Raw genomic sequence first — 27,460 nt, forward strand, 5'->3', positions numbered from 1 at the left:
TGGAGGAGAGGGCGTGGAGTGCACCCTCTGGATTCTCGTGGGCTTACAGGGGAAGCAATGCTAGCCCCTAGCCCCCTTTCTGCCCTCTCACAGTTCTGGTGTGTGTGTCCACATCCTGGCGGCTCCACCCGAGGTTCCCAATGTGCTGAAATGGCCACAGAGCCTGTGGACCAAGTCTGCACCTCGTGTACCCCCATGAGGCAGCCACAAGGAATACTGGATGTGTGGGATGCTGGGATGATTTTATGTATCCGCTTGGCTGGGCTATGATACCCATATGTTTGGTCCAACATTAGTCTAGAGGTTTCTGTGGAGGCATTTTTCAGATGAGATTAATATTTGGGCAGCCCAGGTGGCTCAGCAGTTTAGCACCACCCTCAGCCCAGGGCCTGATCCTGGAGATCCGGGATTGAGTCCCATGTCAGACTCCCTGCACGGAGCCTGCTTCTCCCGCTGCCTGTGTCTCTGCTTCTCTCTCTCTGTCTCTCACGAATAAATAAAATCTTTTTTAAAAAAAGAGATTAGGGGCAACCCCAGTGGCGCAGCGGTTTAGCGCCACCTGCAGCCCCAGGCGTGATTCTGGAGACCCTGGATCGAGTCCCACATCAAGCTCTCTGCATGGTGCCTGCTTCTCCCTCTGCCTGTGTCTCTGCCTCTCTTTCTCTCTGTCTCTCTATGAATAAATAAATAATCTTAAAAAAAAATGAAAAATAAAAATAAAAAAATAAAAAAGAGATTAATATTTAAGTAAGTGAACTTTGACTAAAGTAGATTATCTTCCATAATGGGGGTGGGCCTCATCTAATCATCTGAAGGCCTTAAGAGAACTAGGCCTGATCTTGCCTGAGGAGGAGGGAATTCCGCAGCAGAGTACCTTCAAACTCAACCTGTAACTCTTCCCTGCATCTCCAGCCCACTGGCCCATCCTGCAAATTTGGACCCAGCAGCCCCACAGCCACATGAACCAACTCCTTAAAATAAGGAATATCTGTCTCTCTGAGGACCCTGGCCAATGTAGGTCCACTCTCTTTCCACCCCCCAGCGAACACTGAGAGGTCCGGGATGTCTGATGGGAAGGATGCCTGATGAGCATCACTAATAACAATGAGGAAACACAAGAATGTCTCTCAAGGAAGTGGGACGCGCCTCGACCCTCTGGGTCAAACCAAGAACACAAGTGGACATCACACACGACAGCACAGGGCTCAGCACGTGGACGCCGAGCACCGTGGATTTATTTACCACTAACGAAGAGCCAGGCCCACAGCCACAGAGAGGCCGCTGAGGCTGCTGATGCCGCAGGCGGGGGGCGCGGGGCTCCTGATGTCCGGGACCGCCGACGACCTCACGCTGGCGGGAGGGCGGGTAGCACTTTCCCAGCACACTGGCCGAAGCCGACACGGTACCCGTCCCCCTGGCAGTGTCCTGGGGCAGAGAAGGACAGGGTGAGCCACGAGGCTGCCGGGCACACTGGACACCACCCGGGGGGCCTGTGGCTGGGCCCTAGGCGGAAACGATGGCACGTATTTCAAACAGAAGAATCACTCTCCCCAGAGGCCAAGCGGAGGCCGAGCGGAGGCCAAGCAGAGCCACGGAGGACCACGAGGAGCTCCAGGCACGCTCTGCCGCCCAGGCCCCTCCGAAGCACTGGCTCCGTGGCTTTCCAGATGGGGGTCACCCTCCCCGAGTGGGCTTGGGTTCAAAGGCCAGGCCTACTAATTGGCCGAGGCCACACGGCTGGACTCCCAAACCTGGCCGCTCCACCTGCTGGCCATGGGTCTCCGCAGAACCCTGTCTCCTCCTCTGTGAAGTGGCTCTGGGGACAGTACCCACGGCGTGGGGCTGAGCTCACGTGCAGGAAACAGGACAGGAGCCCGTCATTGCCTGGATAGAGCTGGCGCCTGTGGCAGTGGCCACGGGAAGTGGTGACCTAAGCCTAGCCCCACATCTGCAAACGGCAACAGCAAGCCTTCCGTTGGGGCCGCCAGCGTGATGCACATCGCAGAGTAGATGTTCAACACACGTGAACCTCAGCACCCCGATGCCACCTCCACAGAAGTGGGGGAAGGACCAGGGGAGGGTCTGGCGGGGCCTGTCCAGACCCGGCTAGAGGGGCCGCGCGCGCTCCGGAGAGGCCAGCGTGGAGGAGCTCAGAGGGGGAAGGGAGGAGCCCTGAGCTGGGATTTGAAGGGTGGGTAGGAGTTCACCAGAAGGGCACCAGGTGACCGGCACCGCACAGGAATGGAGGCCCAGGCCAGAGGCAGGTGCTGCCTGAAGCTGCCGTGGGGCCGAGAGCCTGGTTACAGGAGCTCTGATGAGCCGTGGTGTGGAGCTTGAATCTCATCCTGGAGCCCCCCAGGGTCCACTGGGGACTTTCAGGCCAGACGGTGACACATTCCAGCTACAGTTCAGAGAGAGCCTGGGCGGATGGAAACGCCCAGAGTTGTGAGTGTCAGACTCCCCAGACCCCCCAGGCCCCGGGCCGCGGAAGCCAGAGCTGGGGATGGGAGGGGGCAGCGCTGGCTCTGGTGACTGAGGGCTCCTGCAGGGCTGCTCGTGACCCTGAGGTACAGAAAAACACCACCAGACTCCCCCGTCCCCCACCTGCTACAGAATCCGGGGCTGGGCCCTCTGCTGCCCCATGTGGACACCAGGACATAAAAGTCCACCAGGAAATGTGTCGAAGCGACTAAGTCAGAACAGGAGCATCTTTAAAGGGCCTTCCTCTCCGCAAACACTGACCCGCCAGCCTCCTCCCCTGGCCCCGGCCCCAACCCCAACGCTCAGTCCATCACGGGCCCCCGGCCCTGGAGCAGGACAGCTACCAGTCCCACTAACGCACAGCCTGCTTCCTGGACACAGATCCACGATCCCATCATTTCATTTCCCGACCGGCCACCCCATAGGTGAGGCTGGCCACATCCTCCCCATGTCATGGCTGGTACAGCAGGTGGCCTAGATGGCACTTCTCATCCCCAGCGCTAGTGACATCTTGGGCCGGGTGTCACCCACTAGTGAGGGCTCACCGTGCATGGCCACCAACCAAGATTCTCTGCGGACATTGCCAAATGTCCCCTGAGGGGCAGAGCTGTCCAGGGGATGAAAGCAGCTGCAACCCATGGGGAGCGACCCCAGAGCCTTCCCAAGACCCCATGATGCTGGTTCCAGGTCTAGAGAGAAGCAGCTGGGGGCAGGTGTATCCCCGCAGGGACAGAGGGACCCAAGAGGGCAGGGTCAGCCCCCCACCTCCCACCAATTATAGAAGTGGACGGTGAAACATACCCCCCTTCTTTGGAGTATGAGCCCTGCATCCTGACCTCACTGGCCCTTCCTGACCCTCTGCCCACCCCCCAACTCCATCCCACCCACGCAAATGCGAATCCACAGCTGCAGCCCAGCTGCCCAGCTTCCTGGAATGCCACTCCTGTCAGCGCCTCCCTTTTCAGAGGAACCCCAGGGACCCGGGACCAGCCCCAAGTGGCAGAGCCAGGCTGGAAACCAGAGGTCTCTCTGCCACCAGAGCTTCGGGGAGTCCCAAGCATGTTACACCACTAAACCAAACTAAGGAATTGATTGGGGAAAGCAGATGGGGGAGGCTTGCATTCGTGGGGAGGTGAAGGTGTTGGGCTTTGCATCCCAAGCAGTCAGGGGCATTCCACCTGCTAACCATGGTTCTGGTCCAAGTACTTAACCCCGCGGGGCCGCCAAGGGCTTTTCTGTAAATCAGAACAGCATTGGGGGAATTCAATGTGGTGATGTGTGTAAAATGATGCGCACGGTTCCTGGCACATGGTAAGTGCACAGTAAACCATCAAACCATCGTGCTGCTGTTGTGCTCATCACGGACCTTTGCATCTTATGTAAAGATTACTGCTAAATAGCTTCTGGCTCGGGATGGAGCTCTGATTCCACATTAACTTTCTCCTTCTCTTATTCCTGTGGAAATGGCCCAAGAAATATAAATACCAGGGAAGAGTCTACATCAACAACAGAAGGAAACAAAACTCCTAAAGAAGATGGGGCTGGAGGGGGTGGGGGGGGCGGTGGCAGGAGACACGGAGGGTGAGGAGCCTTGGGATACGGCCAGAGGGCAGGCCGCGCAGAGGACCCACGTGCACCAGCACCTGCACTTGGCACTGAGCATAGGAGGCCTCTCTGCCCAAAATGTTGGCCAAGGTGAGAGCACAAGAATAGACGCCACTGGCAGGGCTCACAAGTGTCAGGGAGCCAGCGAGCAAGAGCGGAGAAAAAAGAGACCCATCCTGACTCTCAGGGCTCCACAGGAGTCATGTGGCTCCCCTGACGGGGTTGAGACCCCTCGCACAGCCACCCGGGCCACCGTCTAGGATCCCGGACAAGAGGGCTGCTGCGTCCATGCCCTGTCGCTCCCATCAGCCTTGCACAGGGACCCCAGAGCGGGCCAACGAAGCAGCCACGTTGGGATGGAAAGCAGGTGGATAGACCTGCCCGAAGGCGCCTGCGTGGTGGTTGGGGGTGGGGGCAGCCTCGGGGAACACACGGAGAGATGTTTGAGTACCATTGCCAAATAACTATGGATCCCGGGCCAGCCCAGGTGGCTCAGCGGTTTAGCGCCGCCTTCAGCCCAGGGTGGGATCCTGGAGACCCGGGATCGAGTCCCATGTCGGGCTCCCTGCATGGAGCCTGCTTCTCCCTCTGCCTGTCTCTGCCTCTCTCTCTCTCTCTCTCTCATGAATAAATAAAATCTTAAAACAAAACAAAACAAAAAAACCACACAAATAACTGTGGATGCCAAGGAAAAAGCCACCCCTGAGCACAACTACCAACCCGTCAACCACCAGACAGAGGGTGAGAAACGTCCACGCGGGGAGCTGCGCGAATGTCTGCAGAGCAGACACCTCCTCCAGGTCCCGGGCTGAACGCCAGATGGGCAGAGACGGCAGGCCTGGGGATGGATGGGCGGCATCCAAGTGCTCAGAGTCTTGGTGGAGCTGAGGGTTTACCTGCCTCCTCTCCTGCTGAGCACTGCGTGGTTGGGGGACTTGGAAATGAGGGTCACGCTGTGTCACAGAAGGACAAGGTGACATGATGGTTAAGAGCATGGACCCCCGCAGCACAGCCACCTGGGGTCAAATCCTGCTCCACCTTTTACTGTCTATGTGACTGTGGGGAGACATGAATCTTCCTGGGCCATGGTTGCTGCATCTGAAATGTGGGTATGAGCAGGGCCCCTGCCCCGTGGGGAAGTGTGTGACAGGTAAAGCACCTAGAAATGTTTGGCCGACAGAATGTGCTGCCGTGTCGGCGCCATCAGGACCTCTGAGCGCCCCGTCACGTTCCTGAGGGTAAGAGACGGATGTGGGGGCAGTCCCCGTGAGGGCAGAGCTGGGAGATGACAAGGTGGCATCTGAGCGGCATCAGCTTGAGCGGGGACCAGGCCACAGGGATGCAGAGTGGCTCCCAGCCGGAGTCAGCGCAGCAGGGCCAGGTGCCCTGCAGGTGGTGGCAGGTGAACCCAGGTCCTACTGCCCACACCACATGCATGCACTCCCTCCTGCCAGAGCCTACAGTGGGGTCTCCCCTGCACCCACTCCCTGCAGTTCCATGAAAGTCTCTTTTCTTTATCTCTCTATTAACATGCAACCCACACCTCTCCCATGGCCTAACTCCCCGTCCTGGTTCCAGAGATTCCATGAACCTGTTCCCAAGTCCCTCCTCTCTTGCCAACATTCGCTGCTGCAGACCAAGGAACTGCCTTTCCCGAGTGTCTCTGCCTCCATAACTCCATCATGAGCAAGGCACGCATGACTACCAGTAAGCGGCCCTCATGGCCTCTCGCATCCTTCTCCCACCGTGGGTGGCTCAGATGCCATGGTCACAGGAGCGGCCTGAGCACCAGGCTCCTCTGCCCCAGCCTGGACCACTGCTCGCCTGAAACAGCTTGGAGGGATAGGGGGCCCAGGACAGGGACAGAGAGCTGAAGCCAGAATTCTCTCCTCTCCCTTCCCATCTCCCTCCCCAGACAGAACTTCAGAATATGCTTCGGGGCTCAATGCTCCAGCACTGAAGGCAGGCTGAGGGTCTGCAGCAGGGTCGGCGAGCATCACAGGAACCCTGGAAATAAGACTGGCTCCAGAGAGGACCAGGGCTCCAGAGAGGACCACGGCCAGAGAGGAACATGGCCATGGAGAGAACTGCAGCCACGAAGAAGACCAGGGCCATTGAGAGGACAACGGCCATAGAGAGGATCATGGCCACGGAGAGGACTGTGACCACAAAGAAGACCAAGGCCACAGAGAGGACCATGGCCAAGGAGAGGATCATGGCCACTGAGAGGACCATGGCAATGGAGAGGACTGTGGCTACAAAGAAGACCAGGGCCACAGAGAGGACCATGGCCACTGAGGACCATAGCCAGAGGGAGAACCATGGCCACAGACAGGACCAGGGTCATTGAGAGGACCACAGCCACAGAGAGGATCATGGCCATGGAGAGAACTGCAGCCACGAAGAAGACCAGGGCCACTGAGAGGACCATGGCCACAAAGAGGATCATGGCCATAGAGAGGACTGTGACCACAAAGATGACTAAGCCACAGAGAGGACCATGGCCACTGAGGACCATAGCCACAGAGAGAACCATGGCCATGGACAGAACCAGGGCCACTGAAAAGACCACGGCCATGGAGAGGATCATGGCCACTGAGAGGACCATGGCCACTGAAAAGATCATGGCCATGGAGAGGACTGCAGACACAAAGAAGACCAAGGCCACTGAGAGGACCATGCCCATAGAGAGAATCATGACCATGGAAAGGACAACGACCACGGAGAGGACCATGGCCACGAAGAAGACCTGAGCTGTACCCCAGCTCTCCCCGAGTGTGATCCCAGCAGGTAACCCAAGCTCTTTGCTCTGTAAATCAGGGTAACAATTCCTTGCCCAAGGGTTCCTGTGAATGTAGGACAGAGTCAGGGAGGCATATGTGCTACAACATGGTTGGTCCCTGACAGGTTCTCAATAAACTCAGGGAAACTGGAATTAGGCTGTGACAGGGCTGTGGGACCAGCAAGGGCAGTGGGTACTTCCCGACCATTTGGGGTACCCTGTGCTGCAGCCTGAGCTCCGCCTGCCTCTTCTCTACCAGCTCCACTTCACCTCATCAACCAACCACCGCACAAGTCCTACTGTGTGGCTGGCACACAGTCAGCCTGCAGAGACGTGCAGGGCCTGGAGCCTGCCCTGTAAGCACCGTGCAATCGGCTGCACAATGACCCCAAAGACCTCAGGCCCTTGGCCCTGGGATCGTGACGGTTTTCCAACAGAGCAGTTTTTGCAGGTGTGAGTTAAATTAGGGATCTTAGATGTGGAGATGACCCGGGCGGGCCCTAAATGCCACCGTGAGTGCACGACAGAGACAGACAGCTGGGACAAATCTGCATGAGGACGGCCGAGCAGGCTGGGTGATGGCTGCCAGGCGACTGACTAGCCAGTGGCAGAGGCCAGAACGGGTCCTCCCCTAGAGCCAACCCTTGCGGTTCAGACTTCTGCCCCTCAGAACTGGGAGAGAATAAGTTTCTGTTGTTTTAAGCCAGCAAGTTTGTGGCCATTTGCTACAGCAGCCCGAGGAAGCTGAGCTAGGGAACAGACGTGCGTACGATGAACCCGAATTCGGTGTTTTAGATAGGCTGCTGCTGTCACCGACTGAGTCTACCTGAGTGACCAAAGGGGACCTGGTGTGGGCTGAGCAAGATCTAAGTCAAAGGCATGCAGGTGTTAGATGGGGCTCAGCGGGCGGAGCAGAATCAGAGGAGCAGCAGGTGCGCATTAGACGCAAGAGGCCATAGGGAGCCAGGAGGCAACCTGGAGCAGCAGAGGGACGGGAACACAGCCCTGAAGGGCATCCTCCAGGTGCCCTGCGCAGGATGGACCACAGGGGCCTGGCACAAGCTGGCAGTCCAGGCACGGAGGGGTGGTGTCATGGGGCAGGCAGCTGCAGAGGTGGCGTGACGCTTTAGAAGGATGTCAGCAGGCTGTGAGAGTGGAATGGGGCCGAGGTGCCAGCCCACAGAGTAAACTGTCAGCAGCACCAAGACGGGGCCAGGAAAACAGGGTGGCAATATGACACTCAGGAGTGGCGTGTGGGTCAGCAGGCCGAGAGCAGACGTAGAGTACGGGCATGGAGGGCTGGGGCAGGTGTGCATTGCATTCTAAAATGTGTGTCTGGAAAAATCCACAGTGACGACAGGGAAAACAGTCTGTCACCCCATCAGAGGGGTTAGGAGTCAGGGTCCCAGCATAAGCCACGTGGGCGGGGACCTCGGTTTCAGCACCTGCGGGCGGCAAGACCCCAGGCAAGCAGTTGAACCCTGCCAGGCACTCCCGAAGACCAGACAGTGCATTTGTCCCGTTCACGACTGGGACCCCACAGTGGGACTCCCAGCAGGTGTGCTGGCATGGAGGGGTAAGCCGGCTCCCCTCATCCTCACAGCCACATGAGGGTCAGTTCTGTATCACTGACTCCATTTTAAAAATGAGGAACTGGAGTCTCAGAGAGCTCGACAGCTTGGTGAAGGTCACACAGCCAGGGGGCTCTGGGGCCGACTTGGGTCTGACTGTGAAGAGGGCGCTGCTGGCCATCACGGGGCCTTCCCCCCGAGTCACACCATACAGCAGCCAGAATGGCCCCCGGAGAGGAGGGGTGCCCTCACCCCCTGAGAACAAGCTGCTGGGACACCTGTCACTGGCTCGGCCGGGTCAGAGGACTCGGGCCTCCACACCGCAAAGCCCAGAACTTCTGCGGTCACTTTACAGTTTCGCTCAGAAGGGAGACACAGCGGGACTCCCGTGGGCTCTCTGGTCCGGTTCAGAGTCCCTGGTGGCCAAGGCCGGGGGGAAGGTCACGAGGCGCAGACACGGGCCTGGGAATGCCAGCGCGGGGACGAGCTGGACAGATGGCTTCTCGGCCAGCCCGGAGCGCCACGCGGTCATAACAGAAGGAGCGGGACGGAGCCCGCGAGGCCTGGCTGCCCTCACCTGTTATGACGACTTCATCTCCATCCAGCAGAAACCTCCTGGTCTGTCCGTTCCCCAGCTCGATGGCCTTCGTTCCCCTCCACGACAGCTCTAGCATGGAGCCGAAGCTCTCTGGCTCCTTCAGCACAGGAAAGGGAAGAAAGCCTCGCGTGTATTCACATGTTGGTGAGTGTGGCAGCCGCAGACTGGATGCTTAGCAAAGCCTAGGAGCCCTGGGCAGGGACAGGGTGCTGTGCCCCTCAAAGACCCTGCCTCGGTGGGACCTCGGCATGGTGCCCTGCTTGCTTTATTCGGGACTCGGGGAGTGTGGAACCATGTGCCCGGGCCCCCGCCAGCCCTGGGGGCTGCAGTGTACCCAGATGGTGCCATGCCAGACACCCTTCCACTGGGAAGAGATTTCCCATCCACCAAGAGGCTGGGGTCAGGACCTTGCAGGAGGTGCTGGTACACACACCACCCCAAAGCCACCAGCCCCTAAGGTTCTGTGACCCTACCATGGGCTTATGGTGGCATGGGGGGGCACAGCAGTGGCGCCACCTCATTCTGGGGGCTGCCCAACAAGAGCCAGTGACAGCCAGGCTCCGTGGCCACTCCCTGATTCCCCCCCACACACGTCACTCTGTCCTCTATACAGACAAATGTGGCCTCCCATTCTGACAGTGTCTTTAGGTCTGGACCTGGAAGGGAAGCCCCGCATGCATCCTTGTGGGTCAGAGTCCTAGGATACATCCACCCTGGGTGGGAGGTCCCTTGTGGACGACCAGCTGAGGGCCTTTAGGTCTGTGTGTGTTGGGGGTGGGGGTGGCTGGCTACATGGGCAGTGCCCAAGGCAACCAGACACTCACCGGCCCGCTGATGGTTCCAGAAGCCAACAGGTCCCCTGGCCGAAGGTTGCAGCCATTGACGGTGTGATGGGTCAGCTGCTGGAGCATCGTCCAGTACATGTACTGAGGGCAGAGACATAGAGGGGGACAGGCAAGGTGACTGACCCCAGCCCCCGGGCTAGCAGCTCCCACAGCCACTCGGGACAGACAGCGTCCCCAGGTGCTCTCCCCACCAGCTTGCCCCCATCGCCCATGGCAACCACAAGCTGTCCTCCTGGGGTCACCCAGGGTCCTCCCCTCCCTCCCGGCTGTGCACTGGCTACGGCCTCAGCTCCTCTGCTCCTTCAGGCATCCATAACCCGCCTTCTCCAGGAAGGCAGACCTTCTCCCTGCCCAGATGCTCAGCCTACAACCTGCTCAGGTGTCCACACTCACATGCTGCCCTGGGACTACCCTTGGGTGCTGAGTTGGCACGCTTTAGGACCTCATCACAGCAGAGGCTCCTCGTGGGCCAAGAGCACACTTGCATCCTCCCCCCCCAGTCCCCACCCATTCCAGCTCCCAGGCCTTCAAGCAGATAGGGCCACCCACTGAACGATGCAAACAGGATGTCCAGGCAGGCCCAGGAGTGAAGGAGCAGAAGGTGAGCTCCACCAGGGGAAGAGGAACAAGGACCGTGGCCCCCCAGACGCTCAGATGCAAACCCACGTCTTAGACCTGCTGCTCCTGCAGCTGCACGTCCAGGTGCAGGAAAACTCAGAAACAGGGCCCTTCGAGGAGGCCCCTGATTTCTTAGCTTAAGGAGCCCAGACAGTGTCCAGCTTGAAGGGAGACAGGAAACAGAGCTACACTGATCGAGGGTATGCTCGTGTACCCAGTAAACACGTGGGAAGGTGCCCAGCAGCATTGCCGTCAGGGAGGCGCACGTGGAAACCACCACCCTCCGAGCAGCAGGGGAAGGCACACAGCAGCCGCGCCGGCCAGGACATGGAGCAGCCAGGCAGCAGGGACGCTGACGTGCTGCTGGGGTGCCCCCCAGGCCGGCAGGGCCCCTCAGGAAGCTACCTGGAAGTCCTTGTGGGTGGAGTACGCAGATAGATGTGCTCTGTGATTGGCGACTGTACGGATACACACCCAGTGAAAAGTGCCCGTGTGTCCCAAAGGACGTGTTCTGGGTTGTTTCTAGGGAGTCTATCCTTGCCCACCATGGAAACAACCTGTGTGTCCATCAAGAATGGACTAGGGGGCACCTGGGGGCTCAGTGGGTGAAGTGTCTGCCCTTGGCTCAGGTCATGATCTCAGGGTCCTGGGATCGAGTCCCATGTTGGCAGGGGGTTGGCAGGGGCGCGGGGGCAGGTCCTTGCTCAGCAGGGAGCCTGCTTCTCCCTCCTCCTCTGACCTTCCTCCCTGCTTGTGTGCTCTCTCTCTGTCTCAGATAAATAAATAAAATCTTTAAAAAAGAGTGGACTGGGAGAACCAGTGGTGGGACATCTAGAGGCAATAAAGAAATGCCACTACAAATGGCAACATAGCTACGATGTGAGAGCCAAAGCCGCGGGGAACAGCACACACGCTGTATGATTCTGTTTCCATAAAACAGAAGAACAGACCAATTTAATGCATGGCATCTCAGGTTGGGAGGAGGGGTGGTGACACTGTCCCTGGACAGGGACAGAGATGGACAGCTGATGCCCTGCAAATCTCCCATTCCCCGACCCAGGTATTGGCCACACAAGAACGTGGATTTGGGAAAAACAATTGAGCTGGACACTTATAATTTATGCATTTTCCTCCGTGTGTGGGATGCTTCAATTACAAGCTCAGTTCAAACACAGATAAATCACTGGGACCAATCCAGCCCCTGCCAGGACAGAAGCAGCAGGAGACTGGAGCCTTATAGGAACATCTATCGTTTCCCCAAGGAAACCACTGGTCACGTCTCTGCATCTGGAGGAATCCCTGTGGCCTCATCACCTCTTTAGAAAGGAACAGGGCCACAGAAACTCCAGGCCCAGGCACGGGCCCATCCCCATGTCCCCACATCAGTGCAAACCTCCCGTTCCTTCCCAGACAGCCCTCCGTCTCCCAAGCTTCCAAGAAGCAGCCTGCCCAACTTCCACACTTACCTTAAAATTGGACTTGCATATGGTCGCTGCCTGGCTCATTCCTTCTCCTGTCGGAAACACAAGCAGCATTGACAAAGGGACTTCGCTCCATTCATCAAGGACGGGGGGGTGGGGAGGGCGGGGGGCACTTAGGTAATGGGTTTGGTGGCTGAGGCTTGCACTCGTCCAAAAGCATTTCACGTACGGAACCCACAGAACGGTGAGCTCACAGCTCCTCCTGCCCAGAAGTGATGACCGGGAGATGTGCACATGTTGACACCTATAAGCCACCCCCCAGATGTGCAGCGTCCTGCTTTGTGATTCACTGCAGCAGCATTAACTGAACAGCTACTACAGGTAGGGCATAGGCCACTGCTGTTCGCTTCTCAGCAGTGCTCACACCGCGACAGCCCTTTACTCCCCCAGGGCACGGGGCCCTGGCGTCCCTCCAACAGCTGCACAGAGCAGGTGTGCTCCTCAGCCCCACACAAGGTCGGCCCTCTAGCCTCCTCCTGCCCACACCCATCACCCGGATCCCAAAAAGGGCTGTCAGAACTGCATATTCAGGACTGCGGTGCAGAGGGGGTCTTGGAAGCCCTCCCTGCACTCCATGCTCCCCTTCTAGGTCTTTCTACAACTCTGGACACCGCATCTTCTTGATACTCTCTCCCCTTCCCTGACAGGACATACCTCTGTATGTCTCCAGGCAGGCAGAGGAACCTGAGACACAAATGGGCCCCAAAGAGGGTCTGTGCACAGGAGGAGACTAGCCCAGATCCAACGACACTGGGTGCTCCTCTCAGCCTGGCCAGGAGCCCCCTAAAAGACTCGAGGTGAACCTGTTTTCCTCTCTGAGCCTCATTTTGCCACAGTGTAACATGGAAGGACTGGGCCACCACAGATGTCCAGGGGGCACCATGACAGCTCTGAAGCCCCGTCCCCTGGTAGCGTCCCGCCCCCAAGGTGACAGCTCTGAACCCTTCTGCAGGAGGACCACCTCTGTGAAGGGTGGGGACGCTGGAACAGGCAGCAAGAGCCAGGGCCCCAGGAATGGGTACACCACCATGCTCTTCCTAGGTACTGGTCTGCTCTAGACCTTCATGTGAATCCATCTCATTAACCCTCACCACCACGGAGTCAAGTCAGGGCCATTACTGTCCCATTGTACAGATGACAACCTGGTGCACAGACGGGCCAGCCGCTTGCCCAGAGCCCAGAGCCGAGCAGCTGTGAGCCAGGCCCCAGCCACCGCCTGCAGGGCCGGGCTCTTTACACTAATGCTCTAGCAGACCATCAATGGAGCCGAGCTGAAGAGCCTCCAGGGGACGGGGCCTCGTCTGCCAGGCTCTCAGGGCTGACCCTGCGTGGGGCGTGGGGGCCCAGGTGTGCGGCCCCGGAGCAGAGCCAGGCTTTCCAACAGGCCCCAGACAGAACATGGGGCGCAGGAGCAAGGGGTCGGTGTGTGTGAGTGCAGGCTGGGCAGACTGTGTCCGGGGAGCTGGCACGGAAATTCAGGCAGACGGGGGAGGCCCCACCCAGACTCCACACATTCTGGCCCTGAGAGTGGAAAGTGCAGTGACAGGCCACAATGTCCTGCGAGCTCCGCCTGGCGTCCCCAGGAGCAAAGGGCATCCCATCCCCTCTCTTCCCTGTGCAAGATCTCCCCGTGGCTCCAGGCAACAGTGAGTGACACCCTCTCACTGCCCCCCATCCCCAGGAACTCAGGAGCAATTGGGGCAACGGTGTTGGGCCACATGTGCCCCTCCCCCAGGCCTGGGCATGCCCTCCACTCCACGACAGTACCTTTCAGGGTGACAGAGAGGTTGATGTCGAACGTGTAGGGCTGGCTGTGGCAGAGATACGGCAGGGGCTTGGGGTCCTGTGAGGGCAGAGCACAGCAGTGGGGCCACTGGCAGAGGGCTCTGGCCTGGAACCTGCTCCCCAGGCACAGGGAGAGACGTGGGGCCGGAGCACCCACAGCTCAAGGGTGCAGAGGTCAGATCAGAGACACCCCAGAGAGCCAGCGAGCAGAGCGTGGGGGAAGCAGCAGCCAACGGGGACCGGGTGGAGGCAGCCCCACGGCCCGGCCACAGGTTCCCACGGCAGCCGCTGGCAGGGCTACCTGAAGCCAAGACTTGAGTAATCTGGGGTGATTTTAACAGGTATGTTTTTCTTTTTATGATTAACTTGGAGGCTAGTGACACCGGTAGGAATATGAAGTAAAAGAAACAAAGCTTCCTTTTCTAAATATATTGAGTTTAAAAACAGAAACTGCTTTAAAGGAAAACATCAAATAAGTAACAGGCGGTGAGGACCTCGGCAAAGGGCTGAGAGCACTGCAGGCCTGGGGAGACACGGGAGGCAGGGGGAGGACAGGGGAAGAGCAGGGGCTGCCACGGGGCCAGGTGGGAAAGGTCACGCTCTGGCTGCTGGCCCATCTGCCGGGTAGGGGTCAGGACCTCCGTGGCCTGGCTCCAGACTGCGTTCCGCCAATCGGGGCCCAGGGGGTGCCACCACACAGGACACAACTCAGGACGGGGAGTTTGTGCAAGGGGGTCCTGGCCCCCTTCTTTTCCTGCCAGCCGGCTCCCCGGTACAGGGGCATGTGGGGGGCACAGAGCCCTCCCCCAGGTCAGACAGCACGGATGCCTGGTGGGCCAGCAGGGCGCCGAGAGTATGCTTACCTGCTCCGGGTTGGGCACCACAAAGGGCATGAGGGCATCCATGGGCACCACCCACGGGGAGATGGTGGTGCCAAAACTCTTCCCGAGGAACGGCCCCAGGGGGACATACTCCCACTTCTGAATGTCCCGAGCTGCAAGAGACGGCCGGGCAGGGCTTACAGAGGACGCCCGGCCTTTCCCCAGGGCTCCATCCCCCACCCCACCCCCACCTCCACCGTCCTGTCCTGCAAGGAGCTCTGGCCTGGCCACCCCGCCCGGGGCCGCGTGCAACAGCATTCAGTGCCAAGGACAGAGTTCCTTTGAGGTCACTGTGCCAGGTCACAGCAAAAAGGATGACCAAAGGGCAGGCAGGCATTCCCCCCAGGAGGGGCTAGAGGCTCATCCTCCCCCGTGTGGGGGGCACAGATGTCCCAGGACTCAGCCACTTGGACATGGGACTGCTTCAGTTTGTAATCTAAGCTCAGCAATGGAGTGCAATCTCCCTGTGCCTCAGTTCCTCGCCCGGGAAAGGTGACGTCGCCACCCCTTGGAGGGGTTCGGCACGGGGCCCCGCACACAAGGGCTCACAAATGTTAGCTGTGATGTCTGCTTTGCCCCTGCTGACCTTATGAGAAACCCAGAGATCAGAGAGGGGAGGTAACTGGCCCAGGAGCTCTGAGCTGACAAGTCTGCGTGAAACCCCAGCCTCTGACCAGCACCGGACGCGGAGACCACCCGTGGCTTCTGTGACTGTGTCCCCAGCACCCGGGTTCCACCCACGGCAGTGTGCACAGTGAGCCCGACCTCAGCACGCCCACACCCCAATAATTACCGCTCCAGTCGTTCATGAGGACCATTCCAAAAATGTGCTCATGGGCCCTGGAAATGGGGATCGGCTCTCCAAACTTGTTCCCAGGGCCTACAAAGAAAGCCTGGTGTGGGGTAAAGTTGATTAGAATTCGGTGGCTTCTGGGGGGGCAAAGGTCAGGCATTTGCTGACCCAGGACAGGGACCAGGACTGCCACCTGGGTCCCAGGGTCCCAACCAGGCTACGAACCCACTCGAAGTTCTAAATCATGAACTGCACTCAAGCAGACAGATGGTCACCTCCGGAGAGTGGTGAGCAGCACAGGGCCAGCACACCTGGCCTCCTGACAGCCCTGGACTGCGTGCTGGCTCCACTCCCTCCCTCAGCGAGCCCCAGTCCACCCTGCCTTTCCCCTGTACCCCTGCACCCATGCACACACACCCCTGCACACACACATGCTGCATTTCAAGATCTCACAGCTACACGAGGCTTATAGAAGACAGAACTATCTGGCTGTGTACTCGTGTCGTGAAAAATCTAAAGTCTGCCTCTGTGGGGGCACCTGGGCACCTCCACACCTCCACACCCCCTTCCCTCCGTCCCCTCTGCAGAGAAACATCAGCAACACAGCGCTCAGGCACCAGCAGAATTCCGAGTCATCGTTGGAGGAAGAAGTTGGCAAAACAGTCATCAGACATACACAATCAGTTGTGACATTCGCAAAACCTGACTCACAGTTTGATTTGTTCTCTGACAGTGTTTAAACACTGCAAATAGGGCAGCCCGGGGGGCTCAGCAGTTTGGCACCGCCTTCAGCCCAGGGCCTGATCCTGGAGACCCTGGATCAAGTCCTACGTCTGGCTCCCTGCATGGAGCCTGCTTCTCCCTCTGCCTGTGTCTCTGCCTCTCTCTTTCTCTGTGTCTCTCATGAATGAGTAAATAAAATCTTTAAAAAAAAATAAACACTGCAAATATTTTTTAATCAAGATATTAAAAAAAAAAAAAAAACAAACCCAAGGGCACCAATTTATCTGGAATCTTATCACCATCCAGGACGGGTCATCTGCTCCCCACCCCACATCTCTCCACACACGGATTTTCTGGCTTTTCCCAGCTTGCTGCCCACCCCAAGGGGAGGGTGGGCACCTGCCCGGCTGCAGGGCCTCTGGACTGGCTGACCTCCCCAGGTCTGCGTGGCACCCTCACTGTGGGGAGGCAGAGGGCTGGCTGTTTGGAAGTGTGCACACATTCCTGCCTCAGGACGGAAGCCCAGGAAACCACGTGGCAGGAGCGGAGCTCAGATGGCCCCACAACCCTTTCTCCTCCACCTGCCACCAAGAGACATCACCTAAAACCACAGGTGCTGATCGTGGGAAGCCACCCGCCACCTGTCTGCCTACGCTTCCCCCTCCAACCCCCGGGCCCGGCTCCACTGCGAACCCTCTGGCCACCCAGCAGAGCTTAATGTCACTGCCCCAGGAATCAGAGTCCTCCATCCACTCAGCTCCTCCCTCCCATCACTGTCCTCTTGCCTTGGGGGCTGCCCTAAGTTCAGCATCCCCCATACAATGCCCAGCCCTGCAGCATGAGGGGGTCCTGGGGTGACGGAACTGACGACGAGTGCCAGCGTCCCAGGGCTGAGGCTATGGCAGGTACCGCCACGGGGGATGCTACCCTGGAGGGAGACTGTGTGGAGGGCATTCGGGATCTCTCCATGTTATTCCTCACAACTGCACATCACTCTACAGTTATCTCAAAATAAAAAGCTTAATTTAAAATACTCTGCAGCCGTGGAACAGCCACGGTTCTGAGGTTGCATGGGCCATGGTGGCAGCAGGGCTACAGCGTCGATTCCTGCTACTTACAGTCTATCGATAAAGAACATCCAGCTGCACACCATCAGTGCTATGGAAGATACCAGGCCTGCATCACCAACCAATACGTGACCTGGTTCTGGATGTGCTGGGTTAAAGGCACCCTGTCCAACATCTACTGTTGACGTGCGGACACAAAGGCACAAGCACCAGCTCTGTCCTGTCCAATGCAGGCCATCCACCACCTGCATCTTCTCTGAGGGGCACATCACCACCGCCTCGTGCCCACGAACACCAGATGATGACAGTACAGCACTCAAGGGGTAACTGAAACTGAAAACATCCCCCCATGGAGGCAGCCCGGGTGGCTCAGCGGTTTAGCGCCACCTTCAGCCCAGGGCCTGATCCTGGAGACCCAGGATAGAGTCCTGCATTGGGCTCCCTGCATGGAGCCTGCTTCTCCCTCTGCCTGTGTCTCTGCCTCTCTCCTCTCTGTGTCTCTCATGAATAAATAAAATATTTTTTAAAAATCTCCCCAAAAAAGCACAAAGGTGCAAAATAATGTGGCTTTAAATAGTGCAAATAATACTTGTTCACAGTGTGAGCTGGAACAAGAAGGTGGAGCAGGGCCTTGTACAGTCCGGCAGGGAGCACACGTGCTGGGGACTTGGTGCAAGTCCACACATGACCCCTGGGAGCTCTGTCCACAAGGCCCCTGGTGAACGTTCAGCAAGTTCCCAAACAGGGAGCCCGTGTAAGGATGGACCGTCTCCCCCACCACGGCCACCCTCTCGGGGGTGCTGCTGCTCCAGACACCCGCACAGGGACCAAGACCCAGCTTACCATTTCTAGCTCCATGTCCAAGAGCTTGCAGGCACCATAGACAGGAGGCTTAGCTGGAAGAGACCAGGAGAGAGGCTGTGGTGGGCGCCAGGCCACAGAACTGGCCGCATGGGTGCACAGAGCAGGGACCAGGGAGGCCTGGGCGCCGGGGTCACTTACAGTCATCGGGGCTCATCTGTCCCATGGGCCTGCGAATCGGAGTGCCGGACACCACGACAGAGGAGGCACGGCCATGGTAGCCCACTGGCAAGTGCAGCCTGAGACAGAAGGCGGAGGGACGTCCAACAGTTACACGATGCAAAATAAATCTCCATTTAAAAAATTAAAAACAAAAAAGGGAGCCCACATGTATACGCATGGTTCAAAACCAAAAGGTATTCCGAAGTGTGTATCCCACAGACACATGGATAAGCAAAGTGAGGCTGGCACATGCCGTGGACAGTGACCACCCAGCAAGCATGAACCCGGGGGGAAAATGCCAGCCCACGCCACACGGCGGGTGAGCCTTAATGACACCACGCTGGCCTGTCTCAGAGACCCAGACAGTTCCACAATCAAAGAGAGGGGTGGTTCCTAGAGCCAGAGCAGGGGGCCTGGGGAGCTTCAGCTGTGCGACATGAGCAAGTTCTGGAGGTGGATGGTAGTGAGTGTCCTCAGGGCCACAGAAGCCGACACTCACCCATGGTTCTTCCATCCTGGTCTCCAGCGCCACCACCACCGGACATGGGCACGTTAACAGCTGCCGTGCACACACGGCGCTCAGAGCCAGCTGGCAGCACCCACACCCTGAGCTGCAGGTGCCAGTGGCCAGCACCCTGCAAACTCAGCCTGGCTCACGGAGAGCAGCATCCAGGGCTCGGCCTGGGTCACCCAGGCCTGTTGGATGGCAAAGCCCTGCTGCTTGCTCCGAGGTCTCCCTCCCTGCCATCCTGGGACCCTGGCCTGGCCCATGAGGTTCAGAACACAGGAGCTGCAGGTCTGCAGGAACAATGCCAAGAGCTCTGTCTCCAGGACAGAAGAGCGGCAGAGGAAGTCAAATAGGAAAGTGCACCCCAATATCAAAATGCACGATAATGTGATTTAAAATAGCACAGTGCTGGGGCGCCGGGGTGGCTCAGCAGTTGAGCGTCTGCTTTCAGCCCAGGGCGTGATCCTGGAGGCCCAGGATCGAGTCCCACATTGGGCTCCCTGCATGGAGCCTGCTTCTCCCTCTGCCTGTGTCTCTTTCTGCCCCTCTCTCTTTCTGTGTCTCATGAATAAATAAATAAAATCTTTAAAAAATAAAAATAAAATAGCACAGCGCGGTGGAAATGGATGACCCAACAATCTGGGCCCCAAGCATAGGTGACAGCATCATAAGGTGACAAACAGACAATAAATGTCTGCACAAGTCAGACCTGATGGTAGGTCCCCCAGAAAAGACCTTATGGAAAAAGGTCTTGAGATGAGGTCATCCTGGATCACCCAGGGGGGCCCTAAATCCAGTGACAGGTCAGGCCCGGGGTCACCTGCAGCCTCCATAAATTTCTGCCACTGGATTAGAGCAGCCTTATGGCAGTCCAGGAGCAAACACGAACCTGTACGTCCCACCCTACATAGTGGGGAGTCCCAAGGTGGGGCACATATCTAAATCTGCACAGAGTCACGTGACAGTAAGCGCTAGGAGCAAAGCACAGAGACTATCCCCAAACTCTCGGGCAGGAAAAAGCCTCAGGATGACATGAAAGCAAATGTCATTAAAAAAAAAAAAATGACGTGTTTGACTTTATAAAAGTGTTGAGTTTCTGTGTTAAGAAAGTGAGACACTGCACTGGGGGAAAATATTTACCGTGCGTGACAGCAAAGGGTTCATTTCTACCACACATAAAACATTCTTTCAGATTAATAAGAGGGCAGGGATTGCATAGAAAAGCTGGCAGAGAGAAGGCCTGGATGCGGGTGAAAGAATATCGGAAGCAGACAAGCGCTCCGCCCTGGGAGAAGGGACTCAGAGGTGGGCGCAGGGAGGGAGAGCGTGGCTTCATCACCAGACGCACACACCCCTTATACTAAAGGATATCTGCAGGGTGAAAAAGGCACCTCCGTTGGCCCCCTCACAGCAAACGTCCCGAGAGGAGCCCCTTTGTTCGCACCTGCAGACAGCAACGCCTGCCTCCCCTACTCGGCCCGGAGCCTGCACGGGACCAGGGTCCGCTCTCTCCAAGCACCTGCACTCCCAGGCCCACCCACCTTGCCCTGCCACCTTGGTCTGGTTGCTTCACTATCTCCTTCCCCATCTGGACTTTGACACACAGCTTCCTGCCTACGCGTGGTTGGTAGGACCGGCCTGGGGTGCACACCTGCCACCACGCTCTCAGTACACGCCACATCCAGAGAGCAACATGGACCAAAGGGGCAAGGATCTGGGCCCTGTGCTCCCTGCGGGGCGTGGCCTTGATCTGGAGTTAGGAGACACCTCTGGGCCTGTCTGTCCTCTGGCAGCTCAACCCTTCTCAGCCTGTTTCCCCTCCCATGAAATGGGGCTAACAACCACAGCTCTGGAGACCCCACCAGCTAGTGTGTGGATCACACAAACAAACACGGCTCAGGCTGTGGGCTGGCTACACTTTGAGGGGTGGGCTGGCTACACTTTGAGGGATAAAGAATGTGGGCATGCTTGATGATTTTCAGGCATCGCAAAGTTCCAGTTATGGAGAAGGCATGTCAGTAGAGTAATAACACAGGGCTCCCGAATGAAGGAGCCTAGGAGGACCTGCGCCCCTGGGATGGATCTCCAGCTGGCGCTCTCTAGACAAAGGGGCTGAGGGGCTGAGGAGCCAAGGGGCTGAGAGGTGGACCCTCTGTGTCCAGAAGTAGTGGCATCACAGGCATGGGGTCCCCTCTCCAATCTCTTTACCATGAGCAGGACTATATAGCTCCTGGGAAATGCGCTGCTGGAAATAGACGTACCAATTTGGCATCAGTGCATTCTCCTTGCCCCGGAACATGATCCCGACGTTGGTGGCATGCTGCCGGGAGGAATAGAAGTCCGTGTAGTCACCTGCAGAGGAGACACAGAGATCCCGGCGGTGGCCAGTAGCCCAGGACACGGACAGACCGTCTCAGAGCCCGGGACCAGCCAGGTCAGGAGGAGGAGGCAGGAGTGCAGGCTTCCCTTCAGCCCCACCCCGTGAGCGCACCCCAACAGCGCCGTCCAAGGTTCTGCTAGAAATGCAGCACGAGGGAACCTCATTCACAATCTGTTCTTAGAGCTCTCCTCCAAGAAACAAGGAACAAGGAGCCAAGACAGCCTGAGATAGACAATGGCCACTCCACCCCTTCCTGGGCTTCTCACGTCACCACCCATAACCCAGGGCTCTGCTCCCCACGCCTTTGCTTGAGCGCCGTCTGCCACCTGCACGGTTCTCGCCTCCACTGTCTGAGTCCAAATCCTGGAAATATTTGGAAGCCTCTTCCCCTCCAATCTCTCTGGCAGGACTGGTCCAGGAGGAAGAGGAGGGTAAGAGGAAGAGGGAGAAGAGGACAATAGAGAAGAGGGGGAGGAGGAAGAGAGGGAAGGGGAGCAGGGGGAGAGGGAGGAGGGGAGCAGGGGGAGAGGGAGGAGGAGCAGTAGCTACCAAGGGGTGTCAGGCTCTGACCACATGCAGCGTGACCTAGCTCTGTGCTCTGTGCGCTTCAGCTGCTCTAACCCTCCGACCTGAGGATGGGGTAAGTTGTGATTCATGTACCTGTCCTCTGGAAGGGCATTCTCCACCAGGAAGGCCTCCTGGGACAGTGCTAGGATTCAGGGCAGACCCAACACAAGGTCTGCCAGGGCCCTGCAGCCCAGGGTTCTGGAAGCTTCCAGAACACAGATGCCCAGACAAACCCAGTGGGTGGGCCCGAGGGCTGGGAGACCAAGGTGGAGGGCCTCCTCTGTTTCAGCTAAGGGACTTGGCACATTTGCAACTTGCTGGTTGAAACTTCCATCAGACTCCCTGCGGAGGGCTCACGCTGTGGCTCTCAGACTCTTGTCTGTGGGACTCAGACTCTTGGATGAGCTGGGAGCACTACCTGTGGCCTCCGGGACAGAGTGAGTTGCTGCCAAGGGAGCCAGTGGCCATCTGCAAATCTTGGCAGGTAGCAGCCACCCGGCAAGGGCTCTGGCTTTCAGATAGGCCTGGGTCATTGAAGGGGACGGGGTAAAGCCCAGAAGTCTTCCCCGTGCCGTCGTCCCCCCCACCCACCTCCCCCACCTCCCGCCAACAGGCAGCAAGGCCTGCAGCATCCGGCCAGCCGTCTGGGCCCACTGAACTGCTCCATTGAGCTGCTCTGGGGACAGGGACCACACTCACCTATGATAGCCGGCAGGTGCATCACAGCAGAAGCCTGATCGGTGAACGCACTGCAACACAGAGCCGGGGGCTTCAAGGTCAAGCACGAAGTGGAGTCCCTGCTCTGGACACTCACTGCACGCTCAGCCCAAACCAGCCCTGGAATCCTGCTCAGAGCCTGTGGCCAGCACCCCCAGACTGGCCTAGGACCAGGGCTCGGCTGCAACAGCCCACCCTAGGGAGGGCATCCGCCCACAAGAGCCACGACGCCTCCTATTTTCCCCTCTAGAAAATGAGCCACATTATTTCTTCTCCAGAAACCAGATGCAGATGTGGAACATACTGATGAAGAAGGGAGTGGGCAGGGGGCTGGACCTGGCTAGGACCCTCCAGTCCAGGCACACGGGTTGTCCCAGTCGGCCCAGAGCCCTGCCACCAACACCTGCCCGCAGGGGCTGGACAAGGCAGAGGCTGTCAACCTGACCACCCCACCGTTCCCTCCCCCCGCCCACCGACATCCGCAGGCCCCTCACCGTCTCCGAAGCTCCGTGTCATCTCGGAGCCTGGCATGGCTAGCGGACAGCAAGTTCTGCAAGAATGCTCTTGCTTCCTTCCAGGCGGCCTGGCCCAGGCCCATGAAGCTGTTGAGAGCTGGCTACCCCGGAACAGAGAGAGCAGATCACACACAGAAAAGCCCAGGAAGAGAGGCCGGTCACCTTCAGGGTCCCCCACTCTCAGGACTCTTGTACTTAGCTTCCCCAGCTGCCCCTGGAACTGGGGAAAGGGATCATCCCCTGCCCCCCCCAACCTTGTGGGTTTGCACACGAACAGCAAAGCCCGGGAGCCACTATCTGGGGCAAAGCCCGGCGACCACCTGGCCTGGGGTGCAGCTGAGGGGGGCTGCATTCCTGCCACGGAAGCACACACTCCATCTGCAGGGAACTAGTCCACATGGACCCCTCCACTGGCCTCATGAGGTTTCTCAGCCATGGAGGTGTGACAAAAGGAGCAGTGTGCATTCTGAGGGCTCTAATACTTGTAGCCGTGTGACATGGAGAATCGCAGCTTATTTCAGAGGAGATCCCAACCAAGTAACGAGGATCCGATTCCTGTGCCAGAGGGTCGTTGTGAGGATGGGATGAGAGACGTGCTTGAAACTTGGCACACAGGAGGTGCGGAACAAACACCATCCTCCCTCCTGAGCCATGGAGCGGGAGGCGTGCATCAAAGCCCCTGACCATTGATGGGGCCATAGAGTCTCGTCCACCCCACAGGGACATGGACCTCAGGCTGACTCCTCCCACCTGCTGGGAACACGGAAGGCTTCTGTGCATGCGAGCCGTCCGCTCCTCCCTGGCTGTGTCTACAGACCCCGAGGGCCAGCACCCACTCAGCTCGGTGGGGGAATGTATAGCAATTATTGGAAAGCCTCATCCAGAGACCCCTGGGAAGGGCCCGGCACTGTAGAAACAGACATCCTTCCCACCTAGGAACCCATGGGAGCTGTCCCCAGGCTGTGGGCTGCCAGCCTGTCCCAAAACAACCCAGCCTGACCCAGGTAATATTTCTGAGACCTCCAGAGGCACTATCTCTTATCTGGAACAGAAGGGAAAGAGCTTCATCCTGGTGGCATGTGCAACAAATGCCCCTGAGATCCAGGACCTGCATCCCAGTGTCCTACCTGATTGAACACATCCTGGTGTTTGGAGAGGATGGGCCCAGTGAAGAGGTGCTTAATGACACTGAGGTCCAGGATCTGGTCCCCAATGGCTACGCCAATCCTCTGTCTTGGCTGGGAGGGAGATAGAACAGTCAACAGGGAGGAGAGCCTTGGCCAGGCTTGGTTCTTCACCCAAAAGATCTGTCTAGTTAAGAGCCCATGGTCTCCCTTTGATGGTCCTCTAAGGAGAGGGATTAAGGAACTGCATCCTGAGCCCCGGACCCCAGCTCCCTCTGTCTCCCAGTGAACCAAGATCACCCCAGTGATCTCTGCCCCGGCAGAATCTGGAACCCTCTTTTTTTTTTTTTAAAGATTTTATTTATTTACTCGTGACAGACTGACAGAGACATAGGCAGAAGGAGAGGGAGAAGCAGGCTCCCTCTGGGGAGCACGATGCAGGACTTGATCCCAGGATCCCGGGATCACGACCTGAGCCAAAGGCAGATGCTCAACCACTGAGCTACCCAGGTGTCCCTGGAACCCTATCTATTTCTCGGACAAGAAAAAACCCATGTTCACTGAATGGGAGATAAATCCCCTGGAGAGGGGAAGATGCAAGTGGCCTAGTCCAAGCCCCGTATCAAGGCAACATCCCCAGAGAAGCTCCTCAGCTACTGCTTACATGCTTCTGCTGGTGAGGAGCTCCCTACCTCACCAAGCAGCTGGATTATTTCCCAGGACTACTGTAGGCCTTCCTGGGGGAATTTCTGTGCACGGCAGAACAGAGAGCGCCCCAGGCCCAGTGTGAAGACCAGGGGCTGTGGCTCAAACAGCGGAGGGCTCAGGTCACCAGGGAGCATGCAGCCAAGCTGCTTAGAACATGCAGGGAAGTGCCTTCCCACAACATAAAATCCCAGCTTCAGCCCAGACTATGAAGGTGTCTCAAGTATTTGGCAAGGTCTGGCCTTTGTTCCATGACACTGAGCTTTTCTGGTCAACAAGGAACCAGAGAGCATGTCTGTAGACCTGACCTCTGGGAGCCCTGTCCTGAGCCGAGATGCCACCTCTCCCGAGGGACCAGCATAACCCTTTCAGCTCCAGAGCCTAGATGTGGGTAACAGGCTGGCCTTCTCCCCGTGGCTGCTCATTTCAGCAGGCTGATAGGAGGTGGATACCTCCCCATGTACATCAGGCCCCGGGACTCTAACAACTTGGCCATCAGCTGCAGATGACCACAGTGTCCTATCTCCGAAGCCACTGCTCCTGTCCTCACAGAGAAAGCCTCCTACATTCTACCAATCTATGAGTATTCCGAGATGGAGGGAGGGGGGTCTCGTGTGTCTTTGATCTCCAGCCCCCATCCCCCAGAGTCTGGCCCAAGTTGGGGTTCTTAACCATTCCCTGTGTAAGAGTATGAACGAGGTAATGACTACATTAATTCACTACTGTTCCACCCAAATTATGAAGAGCTGGCCACTGGGGCAGAGGAGGGGAGGCTGTGCCCTGGCAGCCAGACCAGCCCCGAGAGGCAGCCACAACCCTGGAACATCCACTGAGGGCAGGGACCGCTTCAGATGAGACCCCTACTCCCTGTGAACATGCTGAGCCTTCTGGAATGCCAGTGGGGCAGTGCGCTTTTCAGAGGGCCATGGGAAGGGGCCTGTCCCCCAGGCCTCCTTGGTGGCTGTCCTTGCACATTCTAACATGGCAACAGCAGGGGCCCGAGGTCCAAAGGCCACCAGCCCCCCTCCAAAGGGCATTCACTCCCGAGTCCTTGAGAAGGCAAGTCAGAGCAAGTCACCAGCTTTCTGTGCCCCCGGGTAAAGGTGAGGACATCCCGCTGAGGGCAAAGTGGGAGGGTGGTGGACAGAAAGTGTGGTTGACTAACACAGGTCAAGGGTTAACCTGCCTCATTGTATTCCCGTCCTACCAGGGAACAGTGTTAACTTTCCACATCCTTGCAATGTTTGCTCAGTCCTGGCCATTGTGAAAGCACACATTGGCTCTAGCAGACCAGGGCATTTGCTGCAGGCAGGCCCACAGAAGGCCGGCCACATGGTGTCAAAGGTCCACCAAGGGGAAAGGGGCTGACTGCCAGCAGCTTCATTTAGTAAATATTTCCTGAACACCGTAAGCAGATTCTGGGGATCTAGGGCTTACAGAGCTGAATCCAGAGGTTACCTTTAGGGTTGGAAGCAAAAAATACCATGAATAAATCCAAGGGAATCTGCTGTCCCCACCCAGGGATCTTCTTACATATTTGTCGATAAGCCTCCAGTTTTCAAAGATTTCTTTCTACCAATCAGGCCATACTTACTAAGGGAGAACTCCTTTCTCTGTCCAAAGGGCTTCTTCTGGTCAGCAAGGGAAGGCCAGGGGGCCCACCCTGTAAGCTGAAAGAATTCTAGCTGGAGGCAAATTCGCTTGATTTCTTCCAGCCAGGTGGCCAGCAAAGGTGCTCATCCCTTTACTAAGCTACTAAAAATGTTGAGGTCCCCAACATTTCCTGGGTCCTAGGGTTAGGGTATAATAACCTGCAGGAGGAACAAGCAGCCACCACATGGTGGTTTGGGGGTTGAAAACAAACCCCAGTAACTCGGAGTAAGCAGTGAGAACAGGTGCTTCAACTCCTCGGTAGCAATAATCGTTCTTGCTCTGCTTGCCTGGGAGGGACACTTGTGGATTCTAATTTCCCATCTAATCCCACACAAACACGCACATCATGTGCACATCTAGAAAGTTACCAGGCCAGATTCAGACCCACAGACACCCAGCACCAGAGGCTCCTCAAGAGATAGTGCCAAAGCCTCCCTCCACCCCCATCTCACTACCCCTGCCCCCCGCCCCCGTGACCACAGGGCGCATGGCAGAGGGCTGGGGGGGCAGGTCCAGTAGGGAAACCGCAGCCCCCCAGTGACCCCGGGGGCCCGCGGGCCGCGTCCAGCAGGGGAACCACGGGCCGGCGTCCTGCGTGGTCAGGCCCCGGCCACAGGCTGCAGGGCTCGGGCGGGGGTCCCAGCGGAGGGGGCACCCCCCGCCCCGCCCCGCCCAGAGGCCAAGCGGAGCAGCTCACGTTGCCTGGGGTGGAGAAGACGCCGTAGGGCAGGTTGTGGATGGGGAAGTCCGAATCCTCGGCCACCGCGACGAAGGACATGCTGGCCAGCGAGGAGCAGGGCCCGGCTGCGCGCCACTGGGCCAGGCAGGACCGCGCCCCGCGTGCTGCCACCGCAGACCTCCGGGCCGCGGCCCCGCCCCGCGACCCCGCCCCGCGACCCCGCGGCTCCAGGCCGGCCCCGCCCCTGAGGTCCGCCCCCGGCTCCGCCCCCGGCTCCGCCCCGCCACCCCACGGGCCCCCCCCCCCGAGGCTTCACTCGTCCCCCGATCCCCCCCCCCCCGGCTCCTACCCCAGGGGCT

The 27,460-nt window shown here is 58.1% G+C and overlaps 1 protein-coding gene across 1 annotated transcript; it reads right to left on the minus strand.

The window, feature by feature from the left end:
- Nucleotides 1–1,184: 1,184 nt before the first annotated feature.
- Nucleotides 1,185–27,293, minus strand: FAH (fumarylacetoacetate hydrolase). Its single transcript, XM_077874353.1, has 14 exons — nucleotides 27,120–27,293; nucleotides 24,068–24,178; nucleotides 22,920–23,041; nucleotides 22,408–22,457; nucleotides 21,023–21,113; nucleotides 18,233–18,330; nucleotides 18,074–18,126; nucleotides 15,441–15,540; nucleotides 14,630–14,760; nucleotides 13,749–13,824; nucleotides 11,967–12,013; nucleotides 9,862–9,963; nucleotides 9,017–9,134; nucleotides 1,185–1,425 (listed from the first exon to the last, which is right to left on the minus strand). The coding sequence occupies exons 1-14, from the start codon at nucleotides 27,198–27,200 to the stop codon at nucleotides 1,346–1,348; spliced, it is 1,260 nt and encodes a 419-aa protein (XP_077730479.1). The 5' UTR covers nucleotides 27,201–27,293; the 3' UTR covers nucleotides 1,185–1,345.
- Between the last annotated feature and the right edge of the window lie 167 nt (nucleotides 27,294–27,460).

This window comes from Canis aureus, chromosome 2 (genome assembly GCF_053574225.1).
Source record: "Canis aureus isolate CA01 chromosome 2, VMU_Caureus_v.1.0, whole genome shotgun sequence".
Taxonomy (NCBI): Eukaryota; Metazoa; Chordata; class Mammalia; order Carnivora; family Canidae; genus Canis; species Canis aureus.